This window comes from Macaca thibetana, chromosome 19 (genome assembly GCF_024542745.1).
Source record: "Macaca thibetana thibetana isolate TM-01 chromosome 19, ASM2454274v1, whole genome shotgun sequence".
Classification (NCBI taxonomy): Eukaryota; Metazoa; Chordata; class Mammalia; order Primates; family Cercopithecidae; genus Macaca; species Macaca thibetana.
In genome coordinates, this window is record NC_065596.1 from 20,761,782 (window position 1) to 20,780,525 (window position 18,744).

The 18,744-nt window shown below is 52.2% G+C and overlaps 2 protein-coding genes across 7 annotated transcripts in view; one reads left to right on the forward strand and one right to left on the reverse strand.

The window, feature by feature from the left end:
• The window catches only part of NFIC (nuclear factor I C), a 113,641-nt gene that overhangs the window by 38,657 nt on the left and 56,240 nt on the right, over positions 1-18,744 (reverse strand). For all 6 annotated transcript variants that reach the window (XM_050770430.1, XM_050770432.1, XM_050770429.1 and 3 more), the window contains exon 3: positions 8,196-8,267. In XM_050770430.1, the coding sequence (XP_050626387.1) occupies positions 8,196-8,267 (72 nt within the window). The remainder of the gene's footprint in view (positions 1-8,195; positions 8,268-18,744) is intronic.
• Positions 988-18,744, forward strand: part of TLE5 (TLE family member 5, transcriptional modulator) — a 392,013-nt gene continuing 374,256 nt past the window's right edge. The window contains exon 1 of the mRNA XM_050770849.1: positions 988-992. The gene's annotated coding sequence lies outside the window, so the exon portion shown is untranslated. The remainder of the gene's footprint in view (positions 993-18,744) is intronic.

Below are 18,744 nucleotides of genomic sequence, written 5' to 3' on the forward strand. Positions count from 1 at the left end.
CTGGCTAACACGGTGAAACCCCCGTCTCTACTAAAAAATACAAAAAAACTAGCCGGGCAAGATGGCGGGCGCCTGTAGTCCCAGCTACTCAGGAGGCTGAGGCAGGAGAATGGCATAAACCCGGGAGGCGGAGCTTGCAGTGAGCTGAGATCTGGCCACTGCACTCCAGCCTGGGTGACAGAGCGAGACTCCGTCTCAAAAAAAAAAAAAAAAAAGTGTTAAAATTAGCCAGGTGTTGTGGTGCGTGCCTGTAGTCCCAGATACTCAGGAAGCTGAGGCAGGAGGATCACTTGAGCCTGAGAGGTGGAGGCCGCAATGAACCATTGTTGTGCCACTGCACTCCAGCCTGGGAAAGAGAGCGACACCTCGTCTTAAAAAACGAGTGGAGGCCGGGCACGGTGGCTCATGCCTATAATCCAGCACTTTGGGAGGCTGAGGCAGGCGGATCACGAGGTCAGGAGATCGAGATCACAGTGAAACCCTGTCTGTACTAAAAATACAAAAAATTAGCCGGGCGAGGTGGCGGGCACCTATAGTCCCAGCTACTCGGGAGGCTGAGGCAGGAGAATGGCGTGAACCCGGGAGGCGGAGCTTGCAGTGAGCTGAGATCGCGCCACTGCACTCCAAAATGAAAGGAGAGCGGAGACCTGGGCTCACATTGGCTCCATCACCCGCCTCGGTGTATGATCTGGGGCAGGCCACTTTCCCTCTCTCAGCCTCCATGTTTTCCTAATCGCAGAAGTGGAAACCATCAATCCCACTGTCGAGGTTGTTCTGAGGTCTGCATCCAACTGCCTGGGAGGGGCGACTGGCTTGCTTTGCACACTGTCACCCTTCGAGATACTCTGGCTTCTTGTTCTTCTCCCCTCCAGACCAGGAGGTCCGTGTGGGCAGGGATTTCTGTCTGCCCTGACCCCGCAGTGTCCTTCATACCTAGACCAGAGCTTGGCACCCAGCAATGGGTCAGTTAAAATGAAGAGCTGAATGGGGGGGTCCACAAGCCGCAGTTAAACTCCCCACCCCGTGTCCCCAGCACCGCTCCTACCTAATGCCAAAGGAAGGGAGATCGTCGTCTCTTAACTGGAGTGGTTTGGACCCATTTCACAGATTTGGAAATCGAAGTTGTCCCCGAGAGGTCAGGAGCCTTGGCCAACCTCAGACAGCTTGGGGACAGCCCTGTTCTGCCTTCGGACGCCCTTGTAGGAGGGATTCATGGACTCAACAGGCGTTTACTAAGCATCCACAGTGTCTGGTTCTTAGCTGGGCCCCGACGCAGCAGGAGATAACACAGGCGGAAGCAGTCGCCCCCGTGAGACTCAAAGTCCAGTGCGAGCGACAGCAGCCAAGATTAATAGGTCAGCAAAAGTCCACGAGTGTTCCTAGCAGCACTCTTCACAGCTCAAACCAGAAAGCCACCCAAATACCCCTTCAAAAGATGAAGAGAGAAACACAGCGTGGTCTATCCACACACTGGAATAGGACTCAGCCGTGAAAAGGATGCCGGGCGCGGTGGCTCACGCCTGTAATCCCAGCACTTTGGGAGGCCGAGGTGGGCAGATCACGAGGTCAGGAGATCAAGACCATCCTGGTTAACATGGTGAAACCCCGTCTCTATGAAAAATACAAAAAATTAGCTGGGAGTGGTGCCGGGCAGCTGTAGTCCCAGCTACTCGGAGGCTGAGGCAGGAGAATGGCGTGAACCCGGGAGGCGGAGCTTGCAGTGAGCCGAGATCACGTCGCTGCACTCCAACCTGGGCGACAGAGCGAGACTCTGTCTCAAAAAAAAAAAAAAAAAAAAAAAAAATTGAAGAGATAAACACAGCATGGCCTCTCCACACACTGGAATAGGACTCAGCCGTGAAAAGGATGCTGGGCGTGGTGGCTCATTGCCTGTAATCCCAGCACTTTGGGAAGCTGAGGTGGGCGGATCTCGTGAGCTTAGGAGTTTGAGATCAGCCTGGGCAACATGGCAGAACCTTGTGTCTACAAAAAATATGAAAATTAGCTGGGTATGGTGGCGTGTGCCTGTAGTTCCAGCACTTTGGGAAGCTGAGGCGGGTGGATCACTTGAGCCCCGGAGTTTGAGACCAGCCTGGGCAACATGGCGAAACCCCATCCCTACAAAAAGCAAAAATTAGCCGGGCGTGGTGGTGCACACCTGTAGTCCCAGCTACTTGGGAGGCCGAGGTGGGAGGATCACTTGAGCCCTGGAGGTCGAGGCTGCAGTGAGCTATGATTCCACCACTGCACTCCAGCCTGGGTGACAGAGCAAGACTCTATCTCAAAAAAAAAAAAAAAAAAAAGAGAAAAAGAATGAGGAGCCGGGCTGGGCGCAGTAGTGGTAGCTCACGCCTGTAATCCCAGCACTTTGGGAGGCCGAGGTGGGTGGATCACCTGACCTCAGGAGTTCAAGACCAGCCTGGCCAACATGGTGAAACCCCATCTCTACTAAAAATACAAAAATTAGCCAGGCATGGTGGCGGGTGCCTGTAATCCCAGCTACAGGCCGAGATCGCGCTTTTGTACTCCAGGCTGGGCATCAGAATGAGACTTCGTCTCAAAAAAGGTAAATAAAAATAAAAGAACGAGGCTCTGACACAGGGTACAACATGGATGCACCTTGAGGCCATCACTCAATGAGGGACGCCAGACACAAAAGGCCACACAGTGTGTGATGCCATTTCTTTTTTTTTTTTTTTTTGAGACGGAGTCTCACTCTGTCGCCCAGGCTGGAGTGCAGGGGCGCAATCTCGGCTCAATGCAACCTCTGCCTCCCAGGTTCAAGCGATTCTCCTGCCTCAGCCTCCCAAATAGCTGGGATTACAGGTACCTGCCACCGCACCTGGCTAATTTTTGTATTTTTAGTAGAGGCAGGATTTCACCATCTTGGTCCAGCTGGTCTCAAACTCCTGACCTCGTGATCCACCCGCCTTGGCTTCCCAAAGTGTTGGGATTACAGGCGTGAGCCATTTCTCTGAAATATCCAGGACAGGCCAAGCCACAGAGACAGGAAGGGGATGTGTGGGCATCAGGGCTGGGAGAGGAGATGGGGAGTGGTGGCTGATGGGGACGGGGTTTCTTTTAGGGGGGATGAAATGTTCTGGAATTAGGCCGGGCTCAGCGGTTCACATCTGCAATCCCAGCACTTTGGAAGGCTGAGGTGAGAGAATCACTTGAGATCAAGAGTTCGAGACCAGCCTGGCCAACGTGGTGAAACTCTGTCTCTACTAAAAATATAAAAATTAGCTGGGTGTGGTGGCATGTGACTATGATCCCAGCTACTCGGGAGGCTGAGGCATGAGAATTGCTTGAACCAGGAAGGCGGAGGTTGCAGTGTGCTGAGATTGCGCCACTGCACTCCAGCCTGGGGGGAAAAAAAAAAGAAATGTTCTGGAATTACATAGAGGTGAATGTACTTAGTGCACTTTGACTTGGACACTTAAAAATGGTTAAAATGATACATTGTACATTATGCACATTTTACTACAAATTAAAAGTTCATTAAGTCAAATGCGAGGTGCATCAGCCTGTGGTAAGGCAGGCAGCGGGTGGGAAACCAGCTAGGGTGGGGAGGGAGGCTATTTTACACCCAGGGCTCAGAGAGAGCCTGGCCGAGATGGCAGCATTTTACAAAGACCTCAAGATGAGACTGGATAAGAGGAAGGAACTTGTTAAAATCTGCAAAGCTCCGAGAACAGCGCCTGGCAACCGCCCCGTGACTGTTGGCTTCTCTGATGCGGATGATGTTTCATCACCTCCCTGAGGGCCACGATGTTCCCGGCACTGGGAACAGCCCGTGCAAAGGCCCCCGGGTTGAAACGCACTTGGCAAGTTGCAGGCCAGCAGGGTTGGAACGGAAAGAGCCAGGGAGCCTGGTCCGTTTGGAGGTGGGACAGGCTCTTGGCTTTTGGGTGGCGGTGGGAGCAGTTCCTCTCCCGCTCCCCAGGGGGCAGCACGGGCTGCAGGGAGCTCATGGCTGTGTCCGGTTCTGCAGACCCAAACCCCCGCCAGTCCCCCGTTACAATCTTTCCTTTCTTTTTTGGAGACAGAGTTTTGCTCTGTTGCCCCGGCTGGAGTGCAGTGGTGCAATCAGAGCTCACTGCAGCCTCAAACTCCTGGGCTCAAGCGATGCTCCTGCCTCAGCCTCCCAAGTAGCTGGGACTACAGGCACGCACCACCATGCTTGGCTAATTTTTTTATTATTATTATTATTATTATTATTATTATTTTATTACGTTTTGTAGAGATAGGGTCTTGCTGTGTTACCCAGGCTGGTCTCAAACTCTTGGGCTCAAGTGATCCTCCTGCTTCAGCCCGCCAAGTAGCTGGGATTACAGGCATGTACCTCCATGCTTGGCTAATTTTTGTTTTTTTTTGTTTTTTTGGTAGAGGTAAGGTCTTGCTATACTACCCAGGCTGGTCTCAAACTCCTGGGCTCAAGCGATGCTTCTGCCTCAGCCTCCCAAGTAGCTGGGACTATAGGCACGCACCACCATGCTTGGCTAATTTTTGTATTATTATTATTACGTTTTGTAGAGATAGGGTCTTGCTGTGTTACCCAGGCTGGTCTCAAACTCCTGGGCTCAAGCGATCCTCCTGCCTCAGCCTCCCAAGTAGCTGGGATTACAGGCATGTACCTCCATGCTTGGCTAATTTTTTGTTTTTTTGTTTTTTTTTTTTTTTTTGGTAGAGATAGGGTCTTGCTATACTACGTTGGTCTTGAACTCCTGGGCTCAAGTGATCCTCCCGCTTCGACCTCTCAAAGTGCTGGGATTGCAGGCTTGAGCCATCACACCCGGCCCTCTGTTACAGTCATTTGCTGAGTGAAGGCAGTGAACCCTGCCCCGTGCTGGGAGGTTCAGGGCCACACATTCTGAGGAGGACAGAGCGGTGGCCCCCGAGTGTCCAGAAGAAGTGGCCAGAGCCGTTTCCTGCTGACCCAGCTGGCCAGCTGGTGTCAGCACGCCCCCTCCGCCTCCCCCCACCGGGGTTTCCTGTTTGTGCAGCGCCTGCTATGCTCCATCTCTGGGGGACTCCCTGGCGAGCTGGGAGGATGTGATTTCCTCTACCAGACGCCCAAGCTCCCCAGGGGACCAGGCCAAGCGCCGTTGCCCCCACCTCCCTCCAACATCTGGCTTGGAGAAAGGCGTCTGGGGATCACAGGAGGCCGAGGAGGACCTGGGTCACAGACGGAGGAGTCACCAGGGGCCAGTGAGGAGTGGCCTCAGGCCTGTGAACCTCCGGGAACCTTTCAGCCTCCCTGTGCACGCCTGTTCCGGTCCTTCCAAGAAGGACACCTCACCCACTCGCTTTCTCTTCCTTCCTTCTTTTCCTTTCCTTTTTTTTTCTTTTTTGTTTGAGACACAGTCTCACTCCGTCCCCCGGGCTGGAATGCAGTGGCGTGATCTAGGCTCTGCAACCTCCGCCTCCCGGGTTCAAGCGATGGTTTCGTCAAGCTTGAACCATTCAAGCTTTCGCCATGTTCAAGGCTGGTCTTGAACTCCTGACCTCAGGTCATCCGCCCAACTCGGCCTCCCAAAGTGCTGGGATTACAGGTGTGAGCCACGGCACCCTGGCCCCTTCCTGCTTCTTCTTTTGTTTTTTTGAGACGGAGTTTTTACTCTTATTGCCCAGACTGGAGTGCAATGGCGCAATCTCAGCTCACTGGGTTCAAGCAATTATCCTGCCTCAGCCTCCTGGGTAGCTGGGGTTATAGGCATGTGCCTCCACGCCCGGCTAATTTTTGTATATTTAGCAGAGACGTGGTTTCTCCATGTTGATCATGCTGGTCTCAAACTCCTGACCTCAGGTGATCCACCCGCCTCAGCCTCCCAAAGTGCTAGGATTACAGGCGTGAGCCCCCACACCCTGCCCCCCCCTTTTTTTTTTGAGACAGAGTCTTGCTGCGTCACGCAGGCTGCACAATCTTGGCTCACCACAACCTCTGCCTCCTGGGTTAAAGCGATTCTCCTGCCTCAGCCTCCCCAGTAGCTGGGATTATAGGTGTGCACCGCCATGCCCGGCTAATTTTTGTAATTTTAGTAGAGACATGGTTTCGCCGTGTTGGTCAGGCTGGTCTTGAACTCCTGACCTCAGGTGATCCGCCTGCCTTGGCCTCCCAAAGTGCTGGGATTACAGGTGTGTGCCACCACACTCAGCCCCTTCCTTCTTTTTCATCTCGCCTCCTTCCTCTCCTCACACATCCTCTCTTGTCTCTTTTTCTCTCTGCTTCATCCCTCCCTCTTTCCTTTCTTTCTACAAATATTTATTGAGCACCCACTCTGCACCAGGCCCCATTCTAAGCCCTGAGGGCACAACAGAGATCTAGACAGACAAAGCCTCTCTGCCCTCGAGGATGTGACGTTCCACTGGGGAGATAAGCAAACACCCATGTAGTCACTAAGCAACTAAGCAAATCCATAGGCAATCACTAACTTCCTCTGAAGGAAAGAAAACAGAGGGCTGAGATTGAGGGTGGCCAGAAGCTGCCTGAGGTAAAGGAGCTCAGGGTAGACCTCTCTGAGAAGGGGCATTTGAGCTGAGACCAGAGGAGATCTGGAGAGAGCAAGTGAGCAGTTAGTTAGCTGTTTAGACAGAGGGAACAGAATGTGCAACGGCCCTGAGGCAGGACTGGGCCTGGTGCACTGGAGGAACAGCGAGGAGGTCTGTGTGGCTAGGAGTGGGCGAGGGGGAGAGAGGGAGGAGGGGACGACAGGGCGGGGTTGGGACAGGTTGTGCAGGGCCCTGTGGGCCACAGGGAGGACCTGGACTTTTATCTCAAGAGAGGTGGGAGCATGGAGGGCTGTGGGAGCCTCTGTGGGCAGAGGAGGGATGGGCCCTGACTTGGGGGCTCACAGGCGTCCTCTGGCCATAGTGAGAAAGACAAACGGTGGGGGACAAGGGCAGGAGCTGGGGGCTAGGATGGAAGTGACTGCTCTGGTCTAGGTAAGCTAAATTTTCCCACTTCCTATCCCTACAACATAGAATTACACTGTCCTACCCATCTATTAAGACATCCCATGAGGGCTGGTGTGGCGGCTCACACCTGTGATCCCAGCGCTTTGGGAAGCCAAGGCAGGAGGATCACTTGAGCTCAGGAGTTTGAGACCAGTCTGAGCAACATACTGAGACTTTGTCTCTACAAAAACAAAAAAATTTTAAAAAAACAGGCGCGGTGGCTCATGCCTGTAATCCCAGCACTTTGGGAGGCTAAGGTGGGCGGATCATGAGGTCAGGAGTTTGAGACCAGCCTGGCCAACATGGTGAAACCCCATCTCTACTAAAAATACAAAAATTAGCCAGGCGTGGTGGCGGGCACCTGTAATCCCAGCTACTCGGGAGGCCGAGGCAGGAGAATGGCGTGAACCCAGGAGGCGGAGGTTGCAGTGAGCTGAGATCGCACCACTGCACTCCAGCCTGGGCAACAGAGCGAGACTCCATCTCAAAAAAAAAAAAATAGCCAGGCACAGTGGCGCACACCTGTAGTCCCAGCTACTTGAGCGGCTAAGGTGGGAGGATTGCTTGAGCCCAGCTGGTCCAGGCTGTAGTGAGCTAGGATGGTGTCACTGCACTCCAGCCTAGGCAGCAGAGTGAGACTGTTTCTAAGACAAACAAGCCAGGAGCGGTGGCTCATGCCTGTAATCCCAGCACTTTGGGAGGCCGAGGTAGGTGGATCACCTGAGATCAGGAGTTGAAGACCAACCTGGCGAACGTGGAGAAACCCTGTCTCTACTAAAAATACAAAAATTAGCCGGGCGTGGTGGCGCGTGCCTGTAATCCCAGCTACTTGGGAGACTGAGGCAGGTGAATCACTTGAACCCGGGAGGCGGAGGTTGCAGTGAGCTGAGATCGCGCCACTGCACTCCAGCCTGGGTGACAGAGTGAGACGCCGTCTCAAAATAAATAAATGAATGAAAACAAAACAAAACAAACAAAACCCCCCAAACATCCCATGGGACTGTAGAACCCTCCGGGGTCTCCCATGGGCTGAGCACCTCAGAGCCCAGAAGCTGGCAGCTCAGAGTCGTGGGTTCCAACCCAGCTCCCTGGTCGCCTCTGGGCAGGCCCCTTAACCTCTCTGAGCCTCAGTCTGCTCCTCTGTAAAACGAGTGGTGCCAAGCAAATGATTCCTAAATAAAAGACAAGGACAGGGCTGTGCCCTCCACCCTTCACCGCCACGATGCCCCCAGACTCACCCAGCGTGATGGGCTTGCTGTCCTCCTGGTCAGAGCCCATCCCCGCCCGGGGACTGCCGCTCTGCTCTGCATCTGCAAAGAGAGGGAAGAAACATTGGTGACGTCACAAAGACCCCACCCCAGGAACAGATGAGGTGTTGGCACTGGTGCCCCAGTCCTGGGCTGGGCCAGTGCTGTGGAGACAGATAGTGGCCCCAAAACACACCCAGGCCCCGGGGTCTCTGCTTGGGCCCTTCCCTTGGCTGCTGCCCTAGAGGGTCACGGACATCTGGCCAGGCACCCTGCAGACACCAGCTAGGCCCCTGTGAGCGCCAGTGTACCTGTATGCTGGAGTAAGCCCTCCGCTTCTGAAGGGGTGGCTCAGTCATGGGTAAGAACTTAGACACCAGGAGTCTTAACAGACCGACGTTCAAATCCCCGCCCTGCTGCTTTCTTGCTGTGTGACCCTAAGCAAGTCACTTGCCCTCTCTGAGCCTCATCTGTAAAATGAAGTTCAGGCCAGGCATAGTGGCTCACGCCTGTATTCCCAGCACTTTGGGAGGCCAAGGGAGGCAGATCACCTGAGGTCAGGGTCAGGAGTTTGAGACCAGACTGGCCAACATGGTGAAACCCCATCTCTACTAAAAGTGCAAAAACTAGCCAGGTGTGGTGACACGGACCTGTAATCCCAGCTACTCAGGAGGCTGAGGCAGGAGAATCGCTTTAACCTCGGAGGCGGAGGTTGCAGTGAGCCAAGATTGCACCACTGCACTCCAGTCTGGGCGACTGGAGTTGGAGGCCAGCCTGGGCAACATAGCAAGACCCCATCTCAGAAAATAAAATTAAACAAACAAACAAACAAAAAACCAAAACGGCCAGGCACAGTGGCTCACACCTGTAATCCCAGCACTTTGGAAGGCCAAGGCAGGAAAATCACTTGAGGTCAGGAGTTGAAGACCAGCCTGGCCAACATGGCGAAACCCCGTCTTTACTAAAAATACAAAACTTAGCCGGGCGTGGTGGCACGGTCCTGTAATCCCAGCTACTGGGGAGGCTGAGTCAGGAGAATCACATGAACCCGGGAAGCAGAGGTTGCAGCAAGCGGAGATCATGCCGCTGCACTCCAGTCTGGGCGACAAGAGCAAGGCTCCATCTCAAAATAAATAAATAAATAAACAAATAAATAAGTAAATAAAATAAAATGAGGTTCAGTCATTCAGCCCCGCCTCAGCCCTATGCGGGAGGCCTACCACTGTGCCCATTTTACAGACGGGGAAACTGAGGACCAGAGAGGTGAGTCCTGGAGACGTCAGGTCCCTCAGCCTCAGCCTCTGCCCCTGTAGTCCCAGGGACCCGACTGTTCGTCCTGGGTTGCCATTCAGAGACCCCAGAGAGAGGAGGCTGAGGGGTGGTCTCTGTGATGGCGACGCCCCCACCGCTCGCCCGGCTTGGGTGCTCCCTCTGCCCCGGCGCCTGGCCCTCCATCTTATCTAAAAATAATCAGGTTCCTTGGCAGACGCGCAGGCAGACACACGCTGAGCTCAGCGTTATCAGCTCTGGCAGCCTGGATGCAGGACGAGTCACATCCGCCCCCTCTGGAACCCTGAGCCCTCCACGGAGGGCTGAGGCTGGGGGGCAGGTGGACAAGCCCAGCCAGGCAGACCCCCTTCCCCAGCCCCACCCATGGATCGCCCAGGTCAAAGACAAAGGTGGCAGGAACCAACATCAAAGGCCGCAGGAAGAGAGTCATGCTCCTCCGGCCCACCAGCCAGACCCCAAGGCCAGGATGCAATTGCTGTGTGACCTCAGGCAAGTTGCCTAACTGTCCTGAGCCTGTTTCTCATCTTCCACATGGCACAAACATTGCCCAGGCCTTATCAGAGCTGGGAGGTAGTGAGGAGAGCATACTCCTGAAGCACTTGAGGGCATGTGGAGACTTCAATCACGAGAGTCCGCCCTGTTACTACTTTCTTCTATTTCTTTTATTTTTTTGTATTTTTTTTGAGACAGGCTCTCACTCTGTCTCCCAGGCTGGAGTGCAGTGGTGCGATCGCAGCTCGCTGTAACCTCTGCCTCCCTGGTTCGAGTGATTTTCCTGCCTCAGCCTCCAGAGTAGCTGGGATTACAGGCGCTTGCCATCACGCCTGGCTAATGTTTGTATTTTTAGTAGAGACGGGGGTTTCACCACGTTGGTCAGGCTGGTCTTGAACTCCTGACCTCAAGTGATCCACCTGCCTCGGCCTCCCAAAGTGCTGGGATTACAAGCGTGAGCCACCGTGCCTGGCTGTATCCGTTTCACAGACAAGGAAAGCTACGGGTCAGAACCATCAGCAGTGTTCTCCCTCCCAGGCCCCGCGATGGGCTTTTTCACCAGGGTTATTTTATCCAGTTTTGTGCTGGGATCAGACACCTGAGCCAAGTACTGTCTCTGAGAGTCCCCGGGTCTCTGCGTTCCTGAGCAGGTTACTTTCCTTTCAAGGCCTGAGTTTCCTCATCCGCAAAATGAGATGATGATTAAGCCAGGGGTAGTGGTACAGTGGCTCACGCCTGTAATCTCTGCACTTTGGGAGGCCGAAGCGGGAGGATCGCTTGAGGCCAGGAGTTCAAGACCAGCCAGGGCAACATAGTGAGACCCCGTTTTTACAAAAAATACAAAAAAAAAAAAAAAAATAGGCCAGGCATGGTGGCTCACTCCTGTAATCCCAGCACTTTGGGAGGACAAGGCGGGCAGATCACTTTGAGCTCAGGAGTTCGAGACCAGCCTGACCGACATGGTGAAACCCTGTCTCTACTAAAAATACAAAATTAGCCGGGCATGGCGGTGCATGCCTGTAATCCCAGCTACTTGGGAGGCTGAGGCAGGAGAATTGCTTGAACCTGGGAGGTGGAGGTTGTGGTGAGCTGAGATCGCACCATTATTGCACTCAGTCTGGGCAACAAGAGCAAAACTCCATCTTATAAAAAAAGAAAAAGAAAAAGAAAAAAATTAGCTGGGCGTGGTGGCAGATGCCTGTAGTCCCAGCTACTCAGGAGGATCACTTGAGCCTGGGAGGTCGAGGGTGCAGTGAGCTGTGATCATGCCACTGCACTCCAGCCTGAGTGACAGAGCAAGACCTTCTTTTAAAAAAATAAATCGGCCGGGCGCGGTGGCTCAAGCCTGTAATCCCAGCACTTTGAGAGGCCGAGGCGAGCGGATCACGAGGTCAGGAGATCAAGACCATCCTGGCTAACACGGTGAAACCCCGTCTCTACTAAAAATACAAAAAATTAGCCGGGCGTGGTGGCGGGCACCTGTAGTCCCAGCTACTCGGGAGGCTGAGGCAGGAGAATGGTATGAATCCAGGAGGCGGAGCTTGCAGTGAGCCGAGATCGCACCACTGCACTCCAGCCTGGGTGACAGAGCGAGACTCTGTCTCAAAAATAAATAAATAAATAAATGAAAGAAAATAAATGAAGACCACTCTCAGGGTTGCCGTGGGAATGATCAAAGCAATGATATTTCCTGGCACACAGAGCCTCTGGAGTTAGCTTGGCACTGTGCTAACGGCTTTGCACACACTGTGTGTCCAGCACCCACTGACTGCCACGACCAAAGGTGCCATAAACAGCACAGGAGCAAGGCCCGGTGCCTCAGTTTCCTCATCAGGAAACAGAGGAACAGATGAGAGAAGCCCTTCCTCCAGCTAGGCTGCCCCAGCCGTGGCCAACTGGGCCAGACAGCAGCCGAGGGGAGTGTGCCCAGCTCGGCCCCGAGCCCTGCAGCCGATCCCAGGCTGGGGCAGCCAGCGGCCCCTCGGAGCTGGCCAGTTCCATCTGGACTGCCTCAAGGCTGGGCACCAGTGGCCATGATGTTGGGAAGGGCCCAGCCTGGGCAGCCAGCCGTCTGGGCTCTAGGCTGTGGGCACAGGACCCTCTTCTGGAACCAGAGCCCACATGGACTCAGCAGGCTGCAGTGTCCAGCTGGCGTCCGGATGTTTCCCTGGGAAGCAAAAATGTTTCTTGGGCACCTACTAAGTGCCAGGCCCCCACAGTGGCTCCCAGCATGAGCTTGCAATTTGGACAGCCAGGGAGTGGGGTCTCAGATGCATCCACGCCTCACTCTTCTCATCTGTGAAATGGACACAGCTATAGCACCCTCTCTTGGAAGCTATTTATGAGGGACAAGATGGTAATGAATGAAACATTGGCCAGGCGCAGTGGCTCACGCCCGTATTCCCAGCACTATGGGAGGCCAACGTGCGTGGCTCAAGAGGTCAGGAGTTCGAGACCATCCTGGCCAACGTGGTGAAACCTCACCTCTACTAAAAATAAAAAAATTAGTTGGGGCCGGGCGCAGTGGCTCACGCCTATAATTCCAGCACTTTGGGAGGCCGAGGCGGGTGGATCATGAGGTCAGGAGATCGAGACCATACTGGCTAACACAATGAAACCCCGTCTCTACTAAAAATACAAAAAAAAATTAGCTGGGCGTGGTGGCGGGCGCCTGTAGTCCCAGTTGCTGGGGAGGCTGAGGCAGGAGAATGGCGTGAACCCAGGAGGCGGAGCTTGCAGTGAGCTGAGATTGCGCCACTGCACTCCAGCCTGGGCGACAGAGTGAGACTCTGTCTCCGAAAAAAAAAAAAAAAAATTAGTTGGGTGTGGTGGTGCATGCCTATAGTCCCAGCTACTCAGGAAGCTTAGGCAGGAGAATCACTTGAACTCAGGAGGTGGAAGTTGCAGTGAGCCAAGATCGGACCAACTGCACTCTAGTCTGGGTGACAGAATGAGACTCCATCTCAAAAAAAAAAAAGAAAAAAAAAAGGTGATGAATGAATTATTAATAAAACTCCCAGAACCATGGTTGCCATAGTCAGCGCTTCACCAGGCAGAGAGTGGCTTCACTACTATAGCTATTTGATTAATAGCACTGTTGTTACTGTCTTCCATGGTGTTATTTTGTATCTGTTGTTGGTTGTTTTTTTTTTTTTTTTTTTTTTGAGATGGAATCTCGCTCTTGTTCTCCCATTGCCCAGGCTGGAGTGCAGTGGCACGATCCAGCTCACTGCAATCTCCGCCTTGCAGGTTCAAGCAATTCTCCTGCCTCAGCCTCCCGAGTAGCTGGGATTACAGGCGCCCGCCACCACGCCCACACGCCCAGCTAATTTTTGTTGTATTTTTAGTAGAGATGGGATTTCACCATGTTAGCCAGGATGATCTCTTTTTCTTCTTTGTTTTTGAGACAGGATCTTGCTCTGTCACCCAGGCTAGAGTGCAGCGGCACAATCACAGCTAACTGCAGTCTTAAACTGCTGAGACCAAGCCATCCTCCTATATGAGCTTCCCGAGTAGCTGGGCCCCCAGGTGCATGCCACCACATCTGGCTAATTTTTGTATTATTTGTAGATACGGGTTTTTCGTGATGTTGCCCTGGCTGGTCTGGAATTCCTGGGCTCAAGCGATCCACTGGCTTTGGTCTCTCAAAGTGCTGGGATTACAGGTGTGAGCTACCACGTCCCGCCTCTTTTCTTGCCTTATTGGTCTGGCAGAACTTCCAGTACAATGTTCAATAGAAATGGTGAGAGTGGTGTCCTTATCTTGTTCCTGATCACAGGAGAAAACATCCAGTCTCTCACCACTAAGTAATGGGGTTAGCTGTGGGGTTTTGCAGCTCCCTTTCTTGGGTTAAGGAAGTTTTCTTCTTTTCCTACAGTCCTAGGAATTTATGTGTTTTTAAATTTAATTTTTTCTTGGGGGGGGGGACGGAGTCTTGCTCTGTTGCCCAGGCTGGAGTGTAATGGCACGATCTCAGCTCACTGCAACCTCTGCCTCTCGGGTTCAACCAAATCTCCTGCCTCACCCTCTTGAGTAACTGGGACTACAGGCTCCCACCATCACACCTGGCTAATTTTTGTATTTTTAGTAGAGACGAGATTTTGCCACGTTGGCCAGGCTGGTCTTGAATTCCCAACCTCAAGTGATCCTCCTGCCTTGGCCTCCCAAAGTGCTGGGATTACAGGCGTGAGCCACTGCGCCCAGCTGGCCGTCTCATTTTAAATCATCTCTAAAACCTGGGAATATTTCCCAACCACCTGCTGACCGTTCTTCCATCATTTGGCTCCTGAAAACTCCCCATGTTCTAGAGCCCTCGGTATGAGAGTCACAGCCACATGTGACTTTTTACATTTAAGTCAGCTACACTGAAATAAAATTAGGCAGGGCGTAGTGGCACATGCCTGTAATCCCAGTGCTTTGAAAGGCCGAGGCAGGAGGATCACTTGAGCCCAGGAGTTCCAGACCAGCCTGGGCACCATGGCGAGACCCCATCTCTACAAAAATACAAAAGTTAGCTGGCTGTAGTGGCATCCCTGTAGCTCCAGCCACTCGGGGAGCTGAGGTGGGAGGATTGCTTAAGCCTGGGAGGTGGAGGTTGCAGTGAGCTATGATGGAGCCACCGCACTCCAGCTTGGGTGACAGAGCAAGACTATGTCTCAAAAAAAAAAAAAAAAAAAAGAAAGAAAGAAAATTAAATTTTAAGTTGCTCAGTTGCACAAATCACATTTCAAGCACCAAAGACCCACATGTGGCTGCTGGTGGTGACCAAGTTGGACAGCACAGAATATTTTGCCATCAGCAAGGAACATTCTAGCGCACTGTGTTGCCCTGGCTGCTTCCATGAAAAGAAAAGAGGGGCCGGGTGCGGTGGCTCACGCCTGTAACCCCAGCACTTTGGGAGGCCGAGGCTGGTGGATCACGAGGTCAGGAGATCGAGACCATCCTGGCTAACACGGTGAAACCCCGTCTCTATGAAAAATACAAAAAATTAGCCGGGCAAGGTGGCGGGCACCTGTAGTCTCAGCTACTGGGGAGGCTGAGGCAGGAGAATGGCGTGAACCCGGGAGGCGGAGTTTGCAGTGAGCCGAGATCGAGCCACTGCACTCCAGCCTGGGTGACCAAGCAAGACTCCATCTCAAAAAACAAAACAAAACAAAACAAAAACAAAAAAGAAAAGAAAAGAAAAAGAGGCACAGATAATTCCTCCTCCTCCTCCACCTACTTAGTAGACACCCAGCCTTAAAATGGACCTTCTTTCGATCTGAGCAGATGTGCATAAGTGCATAATATCTCAGGCTGGCTAACTTCCAAGGCCCCAAGATTCCCCAGACCCCAGTGGGCAGCTTCCATCTGCTGAGTTTTTATTGTGCTGAAATAGCACTTCCTGGCCCCATCTGATTAAATCTGCTCAATTTGTGAGGTTGGTCAACCAAGGCCCAGTGCACAGAGCGTATTTCCCAAAGCTGGTGTCAGATGCAGAGTAAAGTTGTCTGCCTAACTCAGAAGTTCTGTTGTTGTTTTGTTTTGAGACAGGGGTCTTACTATGTTGCCCAGGCCGGTCTCTCAAGTGACCCTCCTGCCTAGGCCTCCAAAAGCACTGGGATTACAGGTGTGAGCCACCACGTCTGGCCAGAATTTTGTGTTTTTAAAAAAATGTAGGCTGGGCACGGTGGCTCACACCTGTAATCCCAGCACTTTGTGAGGCTAAGGAGGGTGGATCACCTGAGGTCAGGAGTTCGAGACCAGCCTGACCAACATGGAGAAACCCTGTCTCTACTAAAAATACAAAATTAGCCGGGCGTGGTGGCACATGCCTGTAATCCCAGCTACTCGGGAGGCTGAGGCAGGAAAATCGCTTCAACCCAGAAGGCGGAGGTTGCAGTGAGCCGAGATCACACCACTGTACTCCAGCCTGGGCAACAAGAGTGAAACTCCATCTCAATAATAATAATAATAATAATAATAATAATAATAATAATGTACAGACATATATAGTTACAGTATAGAAGACAACATATACAGTATATTTGTATATTATATATATACATATTTAATACCATAAGTATATTTTATATATCTATATGGCATATTTTACATATCTACATGCCATATAGGTACGTTTTATATACCTATCTATATGGCAAATAGGTATACTTTATATACCTATATATAATATATAATATATATTTAATGCCATTAAAATTTCACAGGGGAGTGATTAGGGAAACAATATTTAAAAGGGCTCTTTAGAGGGAGGCAATTATGGTCTTGATTTTTTTTTTTTTTGAGACAGGGCCTCACTCTGTGGCCCAGGATGGAGTACAGTGGCGTCATCATAGCTCACTGCAGGCTCGACCTCCTGGGCTCAAGCGATTCTCTCGCCTTCGCTTCCCAAGTAGCTGGGACTACAGGCTTGTGGCACTACATCCGGCTAATTTTTTAAAACCATTTTTTTGTAGAGATGAGGTCTCACTATGTTGCCCAGGCTGAACTCAAATTCCAGAGCTGAAGTGATCCTCCTGCCTCAGCCACCCAAAGGACTGGGATTACAGGCGTGAGCCACCTTGCCTGGCCAGGGAAGACAATAATGGGGGAGAAAAAAAGGGTTCTGAAACACTGTAGTGGACAAGACCCTTCCACCCAACCCTATACCCGCACCAGGTATACAGTAGGCACTCAATAAATGCACAGGCCTGAATAACTTCTCCCAGAGCCTTCATCAAAGATTGCCGTCTAGGGAGAGCATTTACTAGGACAGCAGGGCTTCCTCGGCTCCAAACCCCTGTAACGAGGAGGCTTAAATACAAGTTTGCAAGGGCCAGGGGGCTGCAGGGGTGTAGGCTGGGAGGGAACCAGATCTGGGTTCCCATCGTCCTCTGCTGCCCCTCTTGCTGTGTGGTCTCAGACAAACCCCTGCCCATCTCTGGGCTTCAGAGGTCAATGAGTGAAATGGGGCATGGGGTGAGGGGAGTAGAGGCAGACCCGATCTGTGCAGAAGAAAACGGGATTGAGTCGAGAAAGAACCAAGCACTCGGCAGGGCGCGGTGGCTCACACCTGTAATCCCAGCACTTTGGGAGGCCGAGGCAGGCGGATCACTTGAGGTCAGGAGTTCAAAACCAGCCTGGACAATAGGGTGAAACCCCGTCTCTACTAAAAGTACCAAAAAAAAAAAAATTTAGCTGGGTGTGCTGCCATGCGCCCATAGTCCCAGCTACTCGGGAGGCTGAGGCAGGAGAATTGTTTGAACCTGGGAGCTGGAGGCTGCAGTGAGCCAAGATCGCACCACTGCACTCCAGCCTAAAGAACCAAGGATTTGGCGGGGCGTAATGGCTCACACCTGTAATCCCAGCACTTTGGGAGGCAGAGGCGGGTGGATCACATGAGGTCAGGAGTTCCAGACCAGCCTGGCCAACATGGAGAAACCCCATCTCTACTAAAAATACAAAAATTAGCTGGGCATGGTGGCGGGCACCTGTAGTCCCAGCTACTTGGGAGGTTGAGGCAGGAGAATCGCTTGAACCCAGGAGACAGAGGTTACAGTGAGCTGAGATCGTGCCACTGCCCTCCAGCCTCGCACTCCACAGAGCGAGACTCTGTCTCAAAAAACACAAAAACAAAAACAAAAAAACAAAAAAACAAAAAACCAAGCACTTTCTCCCCAGCATGAGAGTTGGGGTTGGCAGCATTTTAGATTCTCAGTGCAGGGTTTTGGAATCAGTCTGTGGGTACTGACATTAGTGGGAAAACTAGAAGATTTTTATTTATTTTATTTTATTTTATTTTATTTTATTTTATTTTCTGTTTGAAACGCAGCCTCGCTCTGTCTCCTAGACTGGAGTGCAGTGGCGCGATCTCGGCTCACTGCAACCTCCGCCTCCCGGGTTCAAGTGACTCTCCTCCCTCAGCCTCCCGAGTAGCTGGGACTACAGGTGCCCGCTACCACGGCTGCCTACTTTCTGTATTTTTAGTAGAGACAGGGTTTTGCCATGTTGGTCAGGCTCGTCTCGAACTCCTGACCTCGTGGTCTGCCCGCCTCGGTCTCCCAAAGTGCTGGGATTACAAGCGTGAGCCACGGCGCCCGGCCTGTCTTTTCCATTTTTAAAGGGTTGTAAACAAAAGAAAAAATATGCAACAGAGACCGCGTGTCACCTGCCTAAAAGCCTAAAATGTTTACAGTGTCACTGGCCCTTTACTAAAAGAGTTGGCGGGCTTCCGGCTGTGTGGCCTTGGACAAGTACTTCCACATCTCTGAGGCTGGATTTCTTCATCTGTACATTGGAGCTGCACTATATTGCCATTAGTTCTCTCCTTTGATCACTCAGCAAACGGATTGCAGAGAGCTACCCGGATGCCAGACGCCCGAGGGACACAGCGGTGACACAGGACAAGAATCCCTCCCCTCGAGGCACTGATGTTCTAATGGGAACACGACAGGAAATGAACAAGTCAGCAAATAAATCAAGAGGGTCATTTCAGATCGTCGAAGTGCTAGGGAGGTTGGGAGGCCGAGGCGGGAGGATCACCTGAGGCCGGGAGTTTGAGACCAGCCTGGCCAACATAGCGAAACCCTGTCTCTACTAAAAATACAAAAATTAGCCAGGCGTGGTGGTGCATGCCTGTAACCCCAGCTACTCCGGAGGCTGAGATGGGAGAATTGCTTGAACCCGGGGGATGGTTTCAGTGAGCCGAGATCGCGCCATTGTACTCCAGCATGGGCGACAGAACAAGACTCCGTCTCAAACAACAACAACAAATTAA